General features: G+C 45.4%; 1 protein-coding gene across 3 annotated transcripts in view; it reads left to right on the top strand.

Moving 5' to 3' along the window:
- The window catches only part of LOC142006876 (ras-related protein Rab-30), a 182062-nt gene that overhangs the window by 72833 nt on the left and 92888 nt on the right, over positions 1–16341 (top strand). Inside the window, exons 4-5 of one of the 3 annotated variants that reach the window (XM_074983421.1) lie at positions 1642–1825; positions 4180–6045. The exons of the other annotated variants lie outside the window; for them this stretch is intronic. Of the exons in view, the coding sequence (XP_074839522.1) occupies positions 1642–1825; positions 4180–4430 (435 nt within the window). The 3' untranslated portion in view covers positions 4431–6045. Of the gene's footprint in view, positions 1–1641; positions 1826–4179; positions 6046–16341 lie in introns of those variants that run through there. 3 annotated transcript variants of the gene reach the window in all.

The following is a 16341-nucleotide window of genomic DNA, read 5'->3' as shown; positions in this document are numbered from 1 at the left end:
GCTCCTCTTCTGATCAGGATTTTACTTGAATCTGCATGACACATCTGGAGGGGAGTGGGGAAAGAGCACAGATGAACAAAGAGGGGTTCGGGTTGTGCAGGGAAGAGGCAGGGAGCAGGAAAGCAGGGACTAGGGGGTGAGGGTCAGCAGGGGCCAGGAGTCTGCAGCTCAGTGCTCACTAGGTAGGGAGCAGCGAGGGGGTGGACAGGGCCAGCACTCCGCTCCTCCTGTAGGAAGATTTAGGATGCAGCTTCCTGCGTCCTTTCCCTGGTGGCAGTGCACAGGTCTGTCCTGATTAGCCCTTCACACACACCCCTACACCTGGTGACCAGGCCCAGGAGGGGGAAAAGGAAGAGCCCATTCAGCTATCCTCTCCATTACTTTGGATATGCAGGGCTATCCCTGCCTTTGCACATCTGCTTGTTGGTTTTTCGAACTCCTCCTTGCCAATGACATCTTGCTCTAGAGCTTCACTTGAAAATTCAGAATCTTAAAAGCTTTACATAAAGCGGATGAATAACTCATCCAAACTTTCTGCCAGGTTTTAACACGGCTTGAGCTGTAGGCTGTGATAATTGGTACTGTTTTGATTAGCTTGGCATTTCAGGAGATATACTTACCTCTGTGTCATCTGAGCCGTGCTTACAAATCTTTCCCCCAGTTTAATACCAGATTAGCTGAACCACAGGTCAGAACCATTTTGAAATTTTCAGTTAATTTCCCCAGTGTAAACATGGCTGCAGCCTGTCCTTTTTGGTCATGTTCCAATTAAATGTGGATTGAGGTGACTTGTTATCTTGCAACTATTCTGAAATACAGTTGACCAGGAAGTATGCTTGTAGGGCCCATTTCTGCTACAGTCTCTGTAGGCAGACCCATGCTCTGCCACAGAGCTCCCCACAGGATCAGGGCCAATGTTATTTTAAAAGCCCTCTCTCCTTGCCCACCCCTGAGACTGTGGTATGAACAATGTTACTTTGTACTTCTACTCTCTGTTGTCTTTCAAGATCGCAAATAGCTTTCACAAACGCTTTGATGTAGGTAAGTAGGTATATAGTCTCCCTTCCACTTCCAAACTGGGAACAGAGACAGAGAGGTCTGTGCAGAGCAAGAACCTTGAGGCGCTTGGATAAAAGTGCATACCCACTTCCGAGCCATTTATTCTTTCTTCTCACACTCTTCATGAGAAAATGGATAACTTTGTTTGCAGCTGGGGGAAATGTTTTTGTCTGTTTCTTCAGCTCTTGTTACTGTCCTCAGTGCAGAGGGCTCTTCTTTTCTCCCTGTAATGCCAGCATTAGAATTCCAAGCCAGCTCGGTTTACTTCTTCCACTGCTGACTGAAAGACTCATGGCCACACAAAAGTTTCCAGACCTGCTGCTTCCAAGGGAAATCAGCTGGAAAGCCAGCCAACTTAGTGCCTTGAATTTAAATATGTAAACGCTTGAATAGAAAGAAAAATGGGAGGTGGGGAGTGGAGAGGGAAAGAGGGACCCAAAAGGATTAAAAGCTACCAAATTTCCTATCGTTGGGTTGTCCCTGAAAGCACTTAGGTGCTGCCCAGGTGCTAAGTAAAGTATGGTTTAATGCTTTTTAAAAAATCTGTTATCCTCCTTTTTCCCCCTCCTCATGTGCCAAAAGCTGCAGATCTGGGACACAGCAGGTCAAGAGAGATTCCGCTCCATTACGCAGAGTTATTATCGCAGTGCCAATGCATTAATATTGACCTATGACATAACCTGTGAAGAATCTTTCCGATGCCTTCCCGAATGGCTGAGAGAAATAGAACAATATGCCAGCAATAAAGTCATAACTGTGCTAGTGGGTAAGTGAGGACTGCGCTTATAAGAGCTCATTTCTCCAGGAGGGAAGAATCAGCCACGTCTATCTGGAGTTTGATGAGGGTCATTGGCAGATGGAGGCAGTGGAAAATACTTCATTTATTTCATCTCATGGTGCCAAGATCTCCTTCTAATATTCTGGACTGGACACTGCTTGATACTTTTTAAAGTCACTAGACCTAGTTTACAACAGCTTCATTAATAAATCAAGGTGCAGAGCTTTACCGTTTAGGTGGTGGTTGGTAACATTAGCTGATCTTTCGTTAATCCACAGGTAGCAAGCTCCCCAGTGCATAGGGCAAGAGAGGCAGGGCTGAGCTGATGAAAATTGGCTCATGGCCCACTCTCGGCACCCCTGCTGGGGTTACTGACCTCTGTCTAGTACAGAAAGCCATTACACTAATAATACGATTCAGAATAGAAGCTGCTGTTTCTCAAAGTGTGGGCCATCTAAGGTTATTCAGTAAGGAGGGGTGTATTTAGGTAGAACACCTAAAGCAACCAGGAACCATTTAACAATTGCTTCATTTTCCCTTCCCCTGAGTGATGTATGCATTTGTTATTTAGCCCCTTGGCTTTGACTGTGCAGTTTAGAAAGAGTAACTGGAGCTTTACACCTCTAGCTTTCCAGTTCAAATCTAGATCAGGTTGGTGGGTTTGGAAGTTCTGACCCTCTCATGGCTGTGTGATAGCCTCAGTCCTGTTAAAGTGGCAGGTGTCTGCATCACAAAAACTACCCTTCTCATTGGCATTCTCAGAAGAGAGGTTGCAGACCCAGTGGATGTATGGAGCCTGGAGTGTCTTCGGTGGCTGGGCAGTGCAGATGATGTGCTGCTGTCTGTATTGTTCTTGTCTTGTGAGTAAAAGAAGGCTTCAGTCCCCAGAGCCATGAGCCTCCACCTTTCACTGGTACTAAATTAGTGTTCCAAATGATATTTTAGAGCATTTAAAAAGGAATAAAATGGTAGGGTGTTGAATAGCACGTCTTAGCTTGCGATGAAGGCGAGCCAGTTGCCAGACAACTTGGCTATCAGTAGAAAGCATAGAGATGGACTCAGTGCTCAGGTGCACGAATGTTCAGCATTGCTGTACTTTGTTTTTGGAATCCAGTAGCTGAAACGTCACTCTTCAGGGACCAGCTACAAACGTATACACAGAATGATGGCCCTGGAATTTGGAGGAAGGGTTAGTTAGCTGTTTGGTTGAACAGTCAACAGAAATATCTCTCTCTTTCTCTTTCTGGTGTATTTAGTTTTTATTTGGATTTTAAATTAATTATAAAGACACTTATCCCAGACTCTAGGAGCCCTAATGCATGATAACAATACAATGTAAAAAAGGCAGGGAAGTTCTGTGACAAGAAGCTAGTCGCACTGTAGATTAAAGGTACAGAATATTTTTAAATAGCTTATAAAAATTAATTAATTAACATAATACATCACTAGAAGCAGTAGGTTGCTTATGATCATCTACAGCAACTTCTATTGATGTGCTTATAACGTGTAATTTGGTTAGATGCTTATATGGCTTATTAATCCTTCTATGAAAGTATACTTCATACAAAGTAAGTCTGTGAGCCATTACACTGCAAAAGAGAGGTTGTTGGATGAAAATGATGTTAGTGGAAAGGGATCACCAATGAAACAGTAGATCCTTCATCAACATCTGCCTCTTCCCAAGCCAGCCACAATTAATCCTGAGATGGCTTTTCCCTACATATACGTTAATCTGCTGTGCCATAACCTAAAAATGAAATCTCCATGGGGGATGGAATGGGTAGGAGTTTCTCACCTCACCTTTTCAGCAACTATTCATTCAGTCACCATATTTTGAACAAAAATATGTAATTAAAACTGGAGAGCAGTGCTCATTTTAAAGCTCATCATTACATGAAAAAATATAGTATTTGGCACTCCCATGTGCAATAACTACCAGTTTAAGTGCTCTTTGAAGCAAGAACCAGTGATTGTTCAATAGACATCACAAGGGAAATCCTTTAATGCTAGTTGATACACATGAATTAGCATTAAATTAATGGTAACTGGCTTGCTTGTTTCTGGGGAAAATTCCATTAAGCAACTGAATATTAAAAGGGCTTGGTTGTCTATTGGAGAATCCTCTTTCTGGGGGCGGGTGGGACAAGAGAGTGAGCTGTTAGTATTAGTATTAGACAAAGTTGAAGTTAGTTAGTTAGTATAAGACAAAGATTTTGTTTAAAATAAAGAACCTAACACAAAATACACAGTGAGCAGTGCATCTTTTCTTCCAGATCAATTTCTGATGGTTTTGTCTTACAAGTCAAATTAATTCCTTTTCTTAAAATATTGTATTGATGCAGGTAATAAGATTGATTTAGTCGAGAAAAGAGAAGTCTCCAAACAAAGAGCCGAAGAATTTTCAGAGGCCCAAAACATGTACTATCTAGAAACTTCTGCTAAAGAATCGGATAATGTGGAAAAACTCTTTCTGGACTTAGCTTGCCGGCTGATCAGTGAAGCAAGACAGAATACGCTTGTGAACAATGTGGCAGCCCCCTTACCGGGAGAGGGAAAAAGTATTAGCTATTTGACTTGCTGCAATTTCAATTAAGAGCTGGCCCAATATCCGCTCCAGTGGGCTCCAGAGGGTTTTGCTGAGATTTCTCTCAGTAAAGGCAATTCCTGCCACATTTACCTATCCTGACTCACTTCTTAGTCAGGTTCCTGATTTTAAAGCATGGCAGGCCGGCCGCTCCATCTGCAGGGAAACATAGCAGAAAATAATGTGGTTTAATCTTTTTTGCAGTCTCTGGAGTTGGTTAGGAGACAAAAGTTTGCACAAGGCACTCAATAAATTCTGCAGCGTGGACTGCTATGTTACTTTTCAATGAAGACTAGAACAGCCTCCCCTGATGATACTGAAGAATGCAGGATCTTTTTTGCAGCACACCTTTGGTCCTTTTTTTTTAAAGATGAACTTTAAGTCTTGGGCTATGCAGTACTGGCATTCTTCCAGGCTGCCAGCTGAATGCATGCTTAGGGTGTGTATATAGCGTGTGCCCTGAGCATCCTGATGCAGGTCTCAATTGTATGTTTAAAATAGTGTTATATCTCTCATCACAGGCACTTTCATGAACTTGGAATTAAAATATATATATAGATCAACATTTCCAGTTTGGAAAAAGATATGGCTCAGTCACTCCTTTTGGTGCTAGCACTTCAGCCGAACATTACATAGACCAAACATAGTTTTATTGCGTTACTGTCCTCTGAATGTGTAACTTAAAGTAATTAGTGAAAGTATGCTAATAAGCACGGTCCATGCAATATCATTACCTCCTTTTCTCAGCCTGAACATAGTGGGTAAGGACTGTGCTTCTTTGTTTGCAATTATGGGTGAAAAGCCTTTTTTCCTTGAGCTCTGTGAACAACAATTTCCTAATGAGAGAATACTTACTGACGGAATTATAATCAGATCAGATCTGACCAAAATAATGTGCTTGCATTGATTATGTATAAGGGTTCAAAGGCAGAGCACAGTTTTAGATAGCAGTCCAGTGTGTTTGAGTAATGAGAGCTTGTAGTTACAGGTCTTGCTTGAGAAGCAAGCATACAATTTTTGTATGAATTTTTAAGCTTAAGTGAAAATGGCAGCAAATGTTATGAGTCATTTTGTCTTACTCATGCAGTATGAACTTACGAAATTGTGCCTTGGAAAAGTAATTCAAGGTACCAGTTTGGCCGTGATTCTGTATTATAGTAGCTTTTGGATACATGACCATGGATTCATTTAATTTTCTTGTTGCTTTGTACTCTCAAGTCTCAGACTCCAGTGTATGTGTAATTATTTGCTTAGGCAATTCCTTTCTATAACACCTCGAATGTGGAAGCACTATGGTATTTGTTGTATTACACCTCTAGTGCCATGTTCTAGTAACACATTGGACTTCACACACTGATGCTAAAGCAAATTGGAAAAGAGGTTGTATGTGTACGTGGCAAATCATTCAAAAATGTTTGGAATCAGTTTTATTGAACTGAATGATGCTAAAACTATTGGTAACTTTGTGGCTGTGATACATTGTAACTTAGCATTAATAATTTTGGTATCATGTATTATTTGCTGAAGATGTTGACTGGCGTTTTGTATTAACATCCAAAAAGCTGCCAATAAGTAAACCTTGGAAATAAAAATGGCCTTTTAAAAATGCTTTGTCACATTTTTCTAAACAGCTTTTCGACTCTTGTCATACTGTACCTTTGCTTTTCAACAGGAGTTGTATGTGGTGTGGTGTGGATCAAGAGAGTAAGACAGCCACTTTGTGGTGCGTATTTTTCTTGTGTCGTATTTCAGTTTTTTCTCGTTACAGTGTAATCAGAAGGCAAATTTGTTTGACTCCAGTGGTTTCTCTTGTGCTAACCTATACAGTTAGGCCAGCACTAAGAAGCATCTCCAGTAGGGAGGTTTCTTTTCTTAACCAATTTTCCGTAAAATAATCCCCAAATTTCCAATATAGTTTTGTGTGATCTCTTAAATACCATCCAGCTCCTATAGAGCTGATTTTTCAGGTACAAATTGCTGAGGATCACATCGACACCACTCTCTACCAGAAATCCACTGACTGCTATGCTTACCTACGTGCCTCCAGCTTCCATCCAGCACGCACCACATGATCCATTGTTTATAGTCAAGCCCTTAGATACAATCGCATCTGCTCTGATCTTATTGACAGAGACTGAAAACTTCAAGATCTCTACCAAGCATTTATAAAATGTAATAACCCACCAGGAGAAGTTTAAAAAAACAAAACAAAAACAAACAGATTTGGTTTTTGGGTATTCATCTGGCCCTGTCAGCTACTTCAAGATAGGCCCCAGAAGATCAATAACAGAGATAACAGAACACCACTTGTCATCATCTATAATCTCCCAACTCAGACCCCTGCAATGCATCATTAAAAACCTACAACCTATTCTGGATCATGACGCTACACTCCAGAAGGCTCTCAGTGACAGGCCTGTCCTTTCTTATAGACAACATCCCAACTTAAGAAAGAGTCTCACGAGCATCACAGGCTACACCTGTGATGTAATACTAGTCCTGGACCTTTTCCTTGCAACAAATCGCACTGCCAACTTTGTCCACATGTTTATTCTGGGGATACCATCACTGGACCTAACCTTGTTAGTTACAAGATCAAAGGCACATTCTCATGCACTTCTAGCAACATTATATATGCCATTATGTGCCAGCAATGCCCTGCCACTACATACATTGGACAAACTGGGCAAAACCTTTGCCAGAGAATAAGTGGACACAGAGCAGACATCAAGAAACGATGCGCATGGGCTGGACAGTGAACATTAAGTGGAGTGGACCATTCTGTTAAAGACCTGAGAATTTGTGTCCTAGAGCAGAAAAAATTTAAAAACAGATTACAGCAAGAAATTTGTGAGTTGGAGTTCATATTCAAATTTGACATTAACATGGGGTATGATCAGAGACATCAATTACCTAACATATTACAAGGACTGCTTCCCTTCTTTTGATGTTCATAATTTTCTCAGGCAGGACACTTAATATCCCTCCCTCCCTCTGCCACCTACTTCAGTCGGATTTGATTTATCAGTTTTTATTGCAATCTTTTTGGTCCTTTGTACTTATAAATGTCAGTCTGGATTTGAAATGAGATTGATCTGAAGAAGTGGCTCTTGTCCCATGAAAGCTCATCACTGAATAAATCATTTTATTAGTCTTTAAAGTGCTCCATTTCTGCTGTTTTTTGTTTTGTTTTGTTTTGTTGGAGTACAGACTAACATGGCTACCTCTGTGTTACTATTCAGCCTGTGATCTGTCCACAATTTTATGGGGAAGCAGCCTGAGGGCACTGCAGGTGCTGGGGGGTGGGGAGGGGCTGCTAGCAGCATGTGGCTCTGAACACCCACGGGTACCTACCTGGCTCTGCATGGCTCCCTGGAAGCCGCAACATGTCTCTGGACTCCTACGCAGAGGTGCAGCCATGGAACTTTGCATGCCACTTTTGCCCCAAGCACTGGCTTGGCAGCTCCCATTGGCTGGGAACCAAAGCCAGTAGGAGCTGCAGGTGGTGCCTGTGGATGGAGGCAGTACACAGAGCCACCTGGCCATGACTCTGCTTAGGAGCTGAGGCAGCAATGTATCACTGCTTCTGGGGAACCCCCCAAGGTAAGTACCCCATAGAGCTCAGCTCACCTCCCCTCCCATTTCCCAACCGCAGCCCCAGCCCTTAGCCCCCACCCACACCCAAATGTCTAGTATTGCTAGGGGTGGGGGTTGAGGGGTGTGGTGACCCCAGACTACCCCAGCGATGGATGGTGCAGCTGACCCAGGGGCTCCCTGAGCTGCTCAACTATACTGGCTACCTCAGAAGTCATGAAGGTCGTGGCAAGTCATGGTTATCAGTGACTTCTGTGACAAACTCACAGCCTTACTTATGATACAGTCCTGCCTTACAGAGCCAACAGGCAAAATCCAGAGAGGAGAAGATGTTCTACTTCCTGGTTACAAAATAATATTGCAAAATAGGAAATTCTGTGAAAAAATGAGTTAGTACATGAGGCTCGACTTCCTTTGTCTGGGCTCCTCCCTTTTTTGAAGGTAAGTTGCTTATGGTTACAGACTCCAAATCTTCAGCGTGTAGTAATCAAAGAATTTTGGGTTTTTTGGCCAATTGATTGTTAAAATCATTGCATGTCTTTAGCGTTGTGGCTCTCCAGGGAAAGAGACATGCCATTCTTTGGGAAAAGGAGGAACTCTCTTTTCTTTCCCCATGCCACTTAAAGTGTAACTATCCAAAGTAGGAGCTGGTTAGAAATCAGATTGTTTGTTTCCAATATTGAGAAATGTAGATCCATTGTAACCTAAAGTCATTTTACAGATATTAGATCTCTAGTCAGTCTCTAGAACTACTTGCTAATATCTTCAAATACCTGAGCCATGATTGTCCATTTATGGGTAGAAGGTCAAACCCCCGGTGCCTTCTCAGCTGTGACCCTTGATATGTTGGTGCTGGAAAGCCAGGAAAATTGGCTCATTTTAAATCATCCAGTGGCTACAGTCCCCATCTGTGACCTCACAGCTGCAATAAACAAATGTCTATAAAGATGAACAGGGCCATTATATAGGTTGGCACTCCCTGGTTTGGCACCCTTGGGACACGATCAGTTCAAAAGAAGGGAATGTGCTAGACCAGGAGAGGTCTCCTGCCACTGACCCATGCTTCCCCCCAACCAGCCTTCCCACCACTGTCTCTGCTTCCATTCTAGCTGGGCCCCTACTACCAGCTCAGCTGGGCTGCTGGCCCCATGGATTCTGGCTTGGTCCCCAGCTGGGCTGCCTGACACCAGCCCCATGGGGTTCCTGTTACTGCAGGGCCACGGATACTCTGTCATTGGGCTCCCAGCCTGGCAGTCAGCCAGCCACTGGCCACTCTGCCACTTGACTCTAGGGTCCAGGGACATTCAGGGTCCAGGTGCCAGACTGGACAGTCCTGATTTTGGGTGGTGCACCCTGTTTATACCAATGTCAGGGGAGCTGAACTAGTGCGAGGCCAATGGTGGAAGAACTTCTGACACTTTGCACTGCTCAAAGTCTTATGTTGTTGGAAGCTCCAGTCAAGGGATTAGGCCCCCATTGTGACATGTGTTGCATGGACACATCCTAAAGACTCCTGACCCCAAATAACTCACAGTCTTACACAGACAAAGAAGCAGTCCAGTAGCACTTTAAGGACGAACAAAATAATTTATTAGGTGATGAGCTTTCCGATCTGAAGAAGTGGGTCTGTCTGACGAAAGCCCATCACCTAATAAATTATTTTGTTAGTCCTTAAAGTGCTACTGGACTGCTTTTTGTTTTGATAGTATATAGACTAGCACGGCTCCCTCTCTGTTACTCTTATACAGATACTGAAAGACTCAAACTACCATTATTTATGAGCAGTCTGAAATTAAAATTGAAATAGATACTTTTTAGGCATGAACCAAGTACCGTCAGCCACAGATAAAATTGTGCTAAAAGGTTTGTTAAAAGCAAATAGCGTTTTTCTGACAGCATCCATGTCGTTAATTCTGTGGCACGGATAGTAGGCTTAGCACCACATACAGCATTTTAGAAGAAAGCCTCTTGTTTAAATGTCTGAATCTCGCAGCCAGAATGAAGACAGGATGATGCATTGCTTGTTAGTCAGGCATAAGTAGTGAACCACTTAGCCATTTCATCACAGAAAAATGCACCATTTTCTAACTGCCTCTGAGTTTTATGGGGTAATGTCCTATTTTGAAAAGGAAAGATACTATTATCAAACTCTACATCTACACTAGCAAACTATGTCGAAGTAGCCTATTTCAAAGTAAGGACATCGAAATAGGCTACTTTGACACCTATTGTCTACACATCCTCTGGGGCTGGTGCCATCAACATTCAACGTCGAAGTAGCGACAGGGAACATCGAAAGGAGCCGCCCTGGAAGGAAATGCAGAGTGTCCACACACAAGCTCTCCCCGTCAAAATAAGGGGCCAGCAAAGCCTGAGGACAGGGTCACAGGCTGGACTAGCCCTTCTGGGGCAACAGCAAGCTGCTTCCTTAAAGGGTCCCTCCCAGACACACTCAGCCTGCACAGCACGAGGTCTGCAGAGCCGACAACCAGTTGCAGACCCCATGCACACAGCATGGACCCCCAGCTGCTGCAGCAGGAGCAGCAGCAGCCAGAAGCCCTGTGCAAAGGGCTGCTGTACACAGCAACCACAGAGCCCCATGGGGGCTGGGCAGAGCGTCTCTCAATTCCTCAGCTGATGGCCACCATGGAGGACCGCGCTATTTTGATGTAGTGGGACACGGATCATCTACACACACCCTATTTTGATGCTGAACGTTGAAGTAGGGTGCTAGTCCCATCTTCGGATAGGAATAGCGATTTCGACGTCTCGCTGCCTAACGTCGATTTCAACGTTGAAATAGCACATGGCATGTGTAGATGCAACGCATGCTATTTCAGCATTGTGCCAGCTATTTTGAAGTAGCTGGCTAGTGTAGACACACCCTGAATGATGAACTACCACTAGTATTTGGCTTTTCTATGGTGTTCAATTTTCTGTTTCCAAGAAAGCTAAAATTTGTTGAGTAAGGCATTTCTTTTTGTGACAAGGATGAATACATGTATAAAGCTTCACAGTTCTTAACTTAATTTCTGTACGTGGTGAAAAATTGCGTACTGGTGTATCAGTATGTAAATAAAAGGTTTTAAAGGGGGTGATAAAATTTGTTAAATCAAAATTCATAGAATGAAGTTGTAGAAATGCCAAGGGTTGGATGTCCTTAAGAGAGATTTACAGCCCAAGAGTGAGAGGCGATGTGAGGCTTGGGAGTGAGACTTTCTGTTGGTGGTGCATGTCCACACATGCCGTGGCGCACATAACAAAATGTATTCTAGCCATGGATGGAAAAAATTAGAACACGGCTGTGGTCATATCTTAGCAATACCAAAAGCTCAAGTGGTGCATCAGATCATTTCTGACCTTTGGTCCTTCACAACATCCAATTCTCATAAGTTTTTAATTCCACTAGCACTTACGGATTTGTTTTAATACATACACAGCTTAATATTGCATATGAAGCACTTTGTCCTCCGTGACTTGCTATGTGGTATGACACACCCCACTGGAATTGCATAGAAAGAACAGGGGTAGGGCTGTCATCCTTGTGAACATCAGTACGTCCCATATAAGACAAAGAAGAAGTTCCACTTGTGTTTGAAAGGACAAGGCCCTAGAGCACATAAAGAAATAGTAATTCCACCACTAGAGGGCAATGGTACACGGACATGAGCCAGCTCTTGACAATAGTATGTGTTCCCAGACTTGAAACTAGTCAAACTGGCACCTTAGTAAAGATCAGAATGCATAAAAATCAGGGAGTTATTTATCTTTTTTAAAAAAAGGTTGTGGTTTTGGAACCAGAGTTTGCTGAGGTGCTAAACCAGCTTTTGACAGCAGTGATCTCCAGAGGCGACCAGTGTGGGGATTGGTGGAGGGGGGCACCAGTCATGTGCCCCTGTCCTGGTACCTCCCCTGCACCTGACATGCCCCATCCCCGCCCTTTCCCTTCCTTTCCCCACAACTTCCAGTGCTTCCTGGGCAGTCTCCTCTCCCTACCCCACCCCCCCACAGCCACATGACCTAGGAGAAGTGTCTGCTAGGAAACTCACAATGGTCTCATGATGCACTGATCCAGGAGAGGCTCTGCATTCCTCAGAAGCAGCTGAGTTAGGTGCTGAAGGTGTGGGGGGGGGGGGGGACACACACTGGGGGGGGGGGGTGGAATTTGGGCCCATGTGCACACCCTGTGCACTGCCTGGGGTAGTGTTTGCAGATAGAATAGACTCTTATTTTCGGTCAATTCCAAACTGAGAGCGCTACTGGGAGCTGAAAAGAGCATATGTGGGCTGTGCTGCACAGGGGCTCTGTTGTGCCTCAGGGACCATGCTGCCCACAGCGCCCTCCCTTCACTGCTTGACAGATTAGTGTCCCAGGGGGCTGTTCAGCCACAGATGGGCCCCCACATGGGTGGTGGTTGAGCTGGGAGCAGCCCTGCCCACCCTGGGGGCCCCACACACCTCTGCGGTGCACCATAGTGTCCAGGGAGTGGGTGCTGCCTCTTGCCTTTGGGCACGTCCGTGTGCCAGGAGCTGCACTCCTCAGTGTGTCTGGGGTCAGAACCTTGCCCTCAGGGCTAGTCCAATTCCAGCCATGGCAGATAGGGGCAGCCCCCACGCCTCCCCACCCCTGGGCCAGCCTCCTGGGTCCAGGAGGCAAACACTACCTTGCCCAAGCCAGCCAAGCAACACTAGCAGCACAATCCCATCAGTGCCCACCCCACACCCTGGGGTGTTCGACGCATGGGCTACTTACTGCAGGGACCTTTGCCTAGCTCTGAGAACGCCCTGGAGGTGGCCTGGCTGGCAGGGACCAACTCCAGGATGATCATGAGGGTGCTGCTGTTGGCCTCGCAACTCATTTAGCTCTGGTGGGGGGGTGGGTCTCAGAGTGCTGCTCCTCCTCCCCTAGGGGCTCCAGCTGCAAAGCAGGAGCCTACAGTACTGTGTGGATGGGGCTCGGCAGAGGTAATATGTTGTTCCCCCCCTCCCCAGGGTATGGTGCAGCTCCTTGTAGTAGGGGCAGGTGGCTGGTCTTGACCCAGAGTGTCACCTGACATCGTGGGCTCGGGAGTAGCCCTGCCAGAGCTCCTTAACTTTTTTGCCTGTACCTGCTCCATGGGGTGGGGTGGCCCTATTCTGTGAGGGTGGTGGTCATCCGGGTATAGACAGGGACAGTGTGCTACTTAGCCTTGGGGTTGAGGGGGGTCTCCTCCTCGCACTACAGGTCCAACAGGGCCTGGACCTTGAGCCCGGTTCAGCCTGGGGCCTGGCGCTTGGTGTCCCAGGGTGGGTCCCTCAGGCTGCTCCCTCGAGGGCCCTGGGTAGCCTGTCTGCCATTTCCTATGACCCCTCAGTGCTGCATTCTGTCGATTTACTGTTGACAGAAAGCCTTGGGAATCTGGCTGCTCCACAATTTTTGTCAAAACCCTCTGGTGTAGACCCTGTAGTGCAGCCTTAATGTGTGGAGACAGACTTTCTACTAAGTGTGATAGCTATCTTTAGTTGCAAATCAACATTTTAGTACTTAATACATAGTGAGAATCTTAATGAAAATAAAAAGTACAGTTGCAGAATATTGAACCTGAATATTTAAATCAAGGGTCCTGCTTGCTGTTTTAAATCCCAATTAAAATTGGCGAGTTAAATTGCTTGATTTAAATACTTCCACACAGGTGGTGATAGGCCAATGTTGGGATCAGAGCTGTCTTCTCCATGAGCCTTAACAAGCGGGTGGAAACGGTAGCATTACTAAAAGATGAGTGTTAGAGCAGGAGGTAGCCAGTTGCTCTGGCATGAGAGGAAGATATCCTAACCCAAGGAAAACTTCTGGCACTGAAATGAAAGCACACAGAAAATACCCCCCACAAGAACATTCACATTAGCAACTCTAGTGGAGAAGGACAGAGGCTAGAGACAATCTTACTTCCTTACTGGCATTGATAATAAAAGGGCCTTGCGAAGGGGAGTAGATTTGCATTCTCTATCAGTGTGTGCTTGGCAGCTACCTAGGAGAGAGTAACAGCAGCCGCAGCCCGTGTCTACTGGTGGTGCACAGTCACACATGCCTCAGTACACATAAAATTATTCTGTACATAGATGAAAAACATGAGCGCACTGGAGCAGACTAGGATTGTGTAACAGTGGAGATACTGAGCACTCCAGGCTGGCTCAGGTGCAGAGAGACCAGGGGCTCCTTACCCCTCTGTTACACCCAGGGCAGTCTGCACCACAGAATTAATTCTGGGCACAGTATTTGTAAACTTATGCAAATTTTGTGTCAAAATAAGCAATACATAATCATACCAGCTTCAATACTTTGATAATTCATTTCAAAACACCTGGCAGCAAGCATGGCTGTAACAATGCAGACACAATTTCCCCCTGGAGTGGAGTTAAAGAAACCCTTATAAGCCAGTTCCTGCTTCTTTGCTTCCCCGCCCTGAGCCCAGTCAGGAGGCTAGACACCCACTATCCCACTCCCTCAGAGTCCAACCCAAGGGCCCACCCCAATAAATACACCCAACCACACTGCCCTCCCTGAACCCAGTGACTCATATGCCCTCCCCACCACAGGCAAGTGATCCAGACAGCCTGCTGCTGGTTTCCAGGCTTGCATGGAGTTCCCAGCATACCCCAAGGGAAGCAGAGAGGAGCACGTAGAAAACTGCAGCTGCCAAGAAGCCTCTAAGTGCCTCTCGCTCTCACCAGCAGTCTTCTCTGTGGAACCTGGGTTCTGTCAGGTCTAGTCTCAGCTAGCAGCACTGCAGCCCATTTCTGCGGAGGAAAGGAAATTCCTCAGCCTTTTCTGCTACAGGCCTCACAAGCATGCTAGGACAGCCAGCAGAGCACAGAGCACCGAAGGAAGACAAGAGGGCAAGTGAATTGCCACTGCACAGTCATAAAACCAATATTTGCTCACTCCTGAAAGGGCTCACAGTTTAATGAATTAACACACAGGGCCACAAACAGGGGAGGGGAAGGGGCAGTTGTCCCAGGGCTAGGTGATTTCAAAGGGCCTGGGGTGCTGGCTGCTGCTATCATCGAAGTGGTGGCAGCCAGAGGCCTGAGTCCTTTAAATCGCTTCCAGAGCCCTACACACCATGGTTCAGGCAGGGCCAAGGGCTGACTCGGGGTGGCACAGTGCAGTCTGGGTGATGCTAAGTGCTGGCTGCTTCTAGCCCCCACTCCTTCTGCTCACAGTCTTGCCCCTTCCCGGGGCCCCAGAGCTCAGCCTCCCAACCTTCAATGCGCAGGGTCTGGTGAAGTCTGTCACCAGCCCTGTTAACAAGACTCTGAGATCTCTACATAAGGAGGGACCAGCAGGAGTTCCTTAATAAGCAAATGGCTTGCACCCAAATGCAAAGAGGTTTTAGGGCACTACCACTCTGTAGATAGTGGCAACAATCAGTTTTAGGTGAGTTGACTCCAGCTGTGGCATTTTCATTTGGCATAGATTTGTGTATCTAAAACTGATATTTATTCCTAGTGGAGAGCAGGCCTCAGAGAGGCACGTAGTTTCTGAAATGTCTTGTTCTGCAGCAACTGAACTGAGGCCTATTAAGATTGACACATATTGGCACCAAGTCTTAGGAATGACTAATGATTACACATCCACTGGATGGAAGAATGCGCAAGGTAAGACCTCATCTTCTGTGACAATTAGCTAAATGTAGATAGTTGATGGTAACAGAGCCCAACAGCAGAAAGCTCAAATAAATTACATGCCAGTGCAAAGCATGTACATCACTGAGCACAACTGAAGAGCTTCTTGTAAAGTGGATTTTCTTGGGTACCTTAGGGAAGCTTGGAATATAGCCACTATGAATTTCCCTTTTTCTAGCTTTCAGGAACACTGCGGTGCCAATATGCTCAACTCATAAGAGGGAGGAAGCAACTGATGCTGAGTGGCCCCTTGTGCCAGTTAAAAACAGCAATGGGCTTCAAAGTTCTTAGGTAGGAGATGCACGGCTATGATGTGGGGCCCTCCATAAGGCAGAAAGAATGTCCCTGCTGAAAATAAAGGAAAGTTGCTGTTAGGCAGGTTGGGAACAGGAATAGTTTCCATTTACACATTGCTTTCCTGGAGCTCTCAGTGGCTGATTTCCCATTTACAGATTACAAAATCTAAGGCTCAGAGACAGTGAATGACTTGTAGCCCATTCCACTATCCCATGAAATAATGAAGAGTGTCCTACTGCCTCCTCTGACGGGGGGACTGCTTATAGTTCCTAGTGCCAAGACAGAAGCATTAGAAATACCATAATGACCTCCCTCAAAGATAAAGCTAAATGGGTACAGCTATGACCCTAAATCCAAGTTATCGTGAT

This window comes from Carettochelys insculpta, chromosome 1 (assembly GCF_033958435.1).
Source record: "Carettochelys insculpta isolate YL-2023 chromosome 1, ASM3395843v1, whole genome shotgun sequence".
Taxonomy (NCBI): Eukaryota; Metazoa; Chordata; order Testudines; family Carettochelyidae; genus Carettochelys; species Carettochelys insculpta.
The sequence above is the reverse complement of the archived record's forward strand: the minus strand, read 5'-3'. Positions and strand labels throughout refer to the sequence as shown.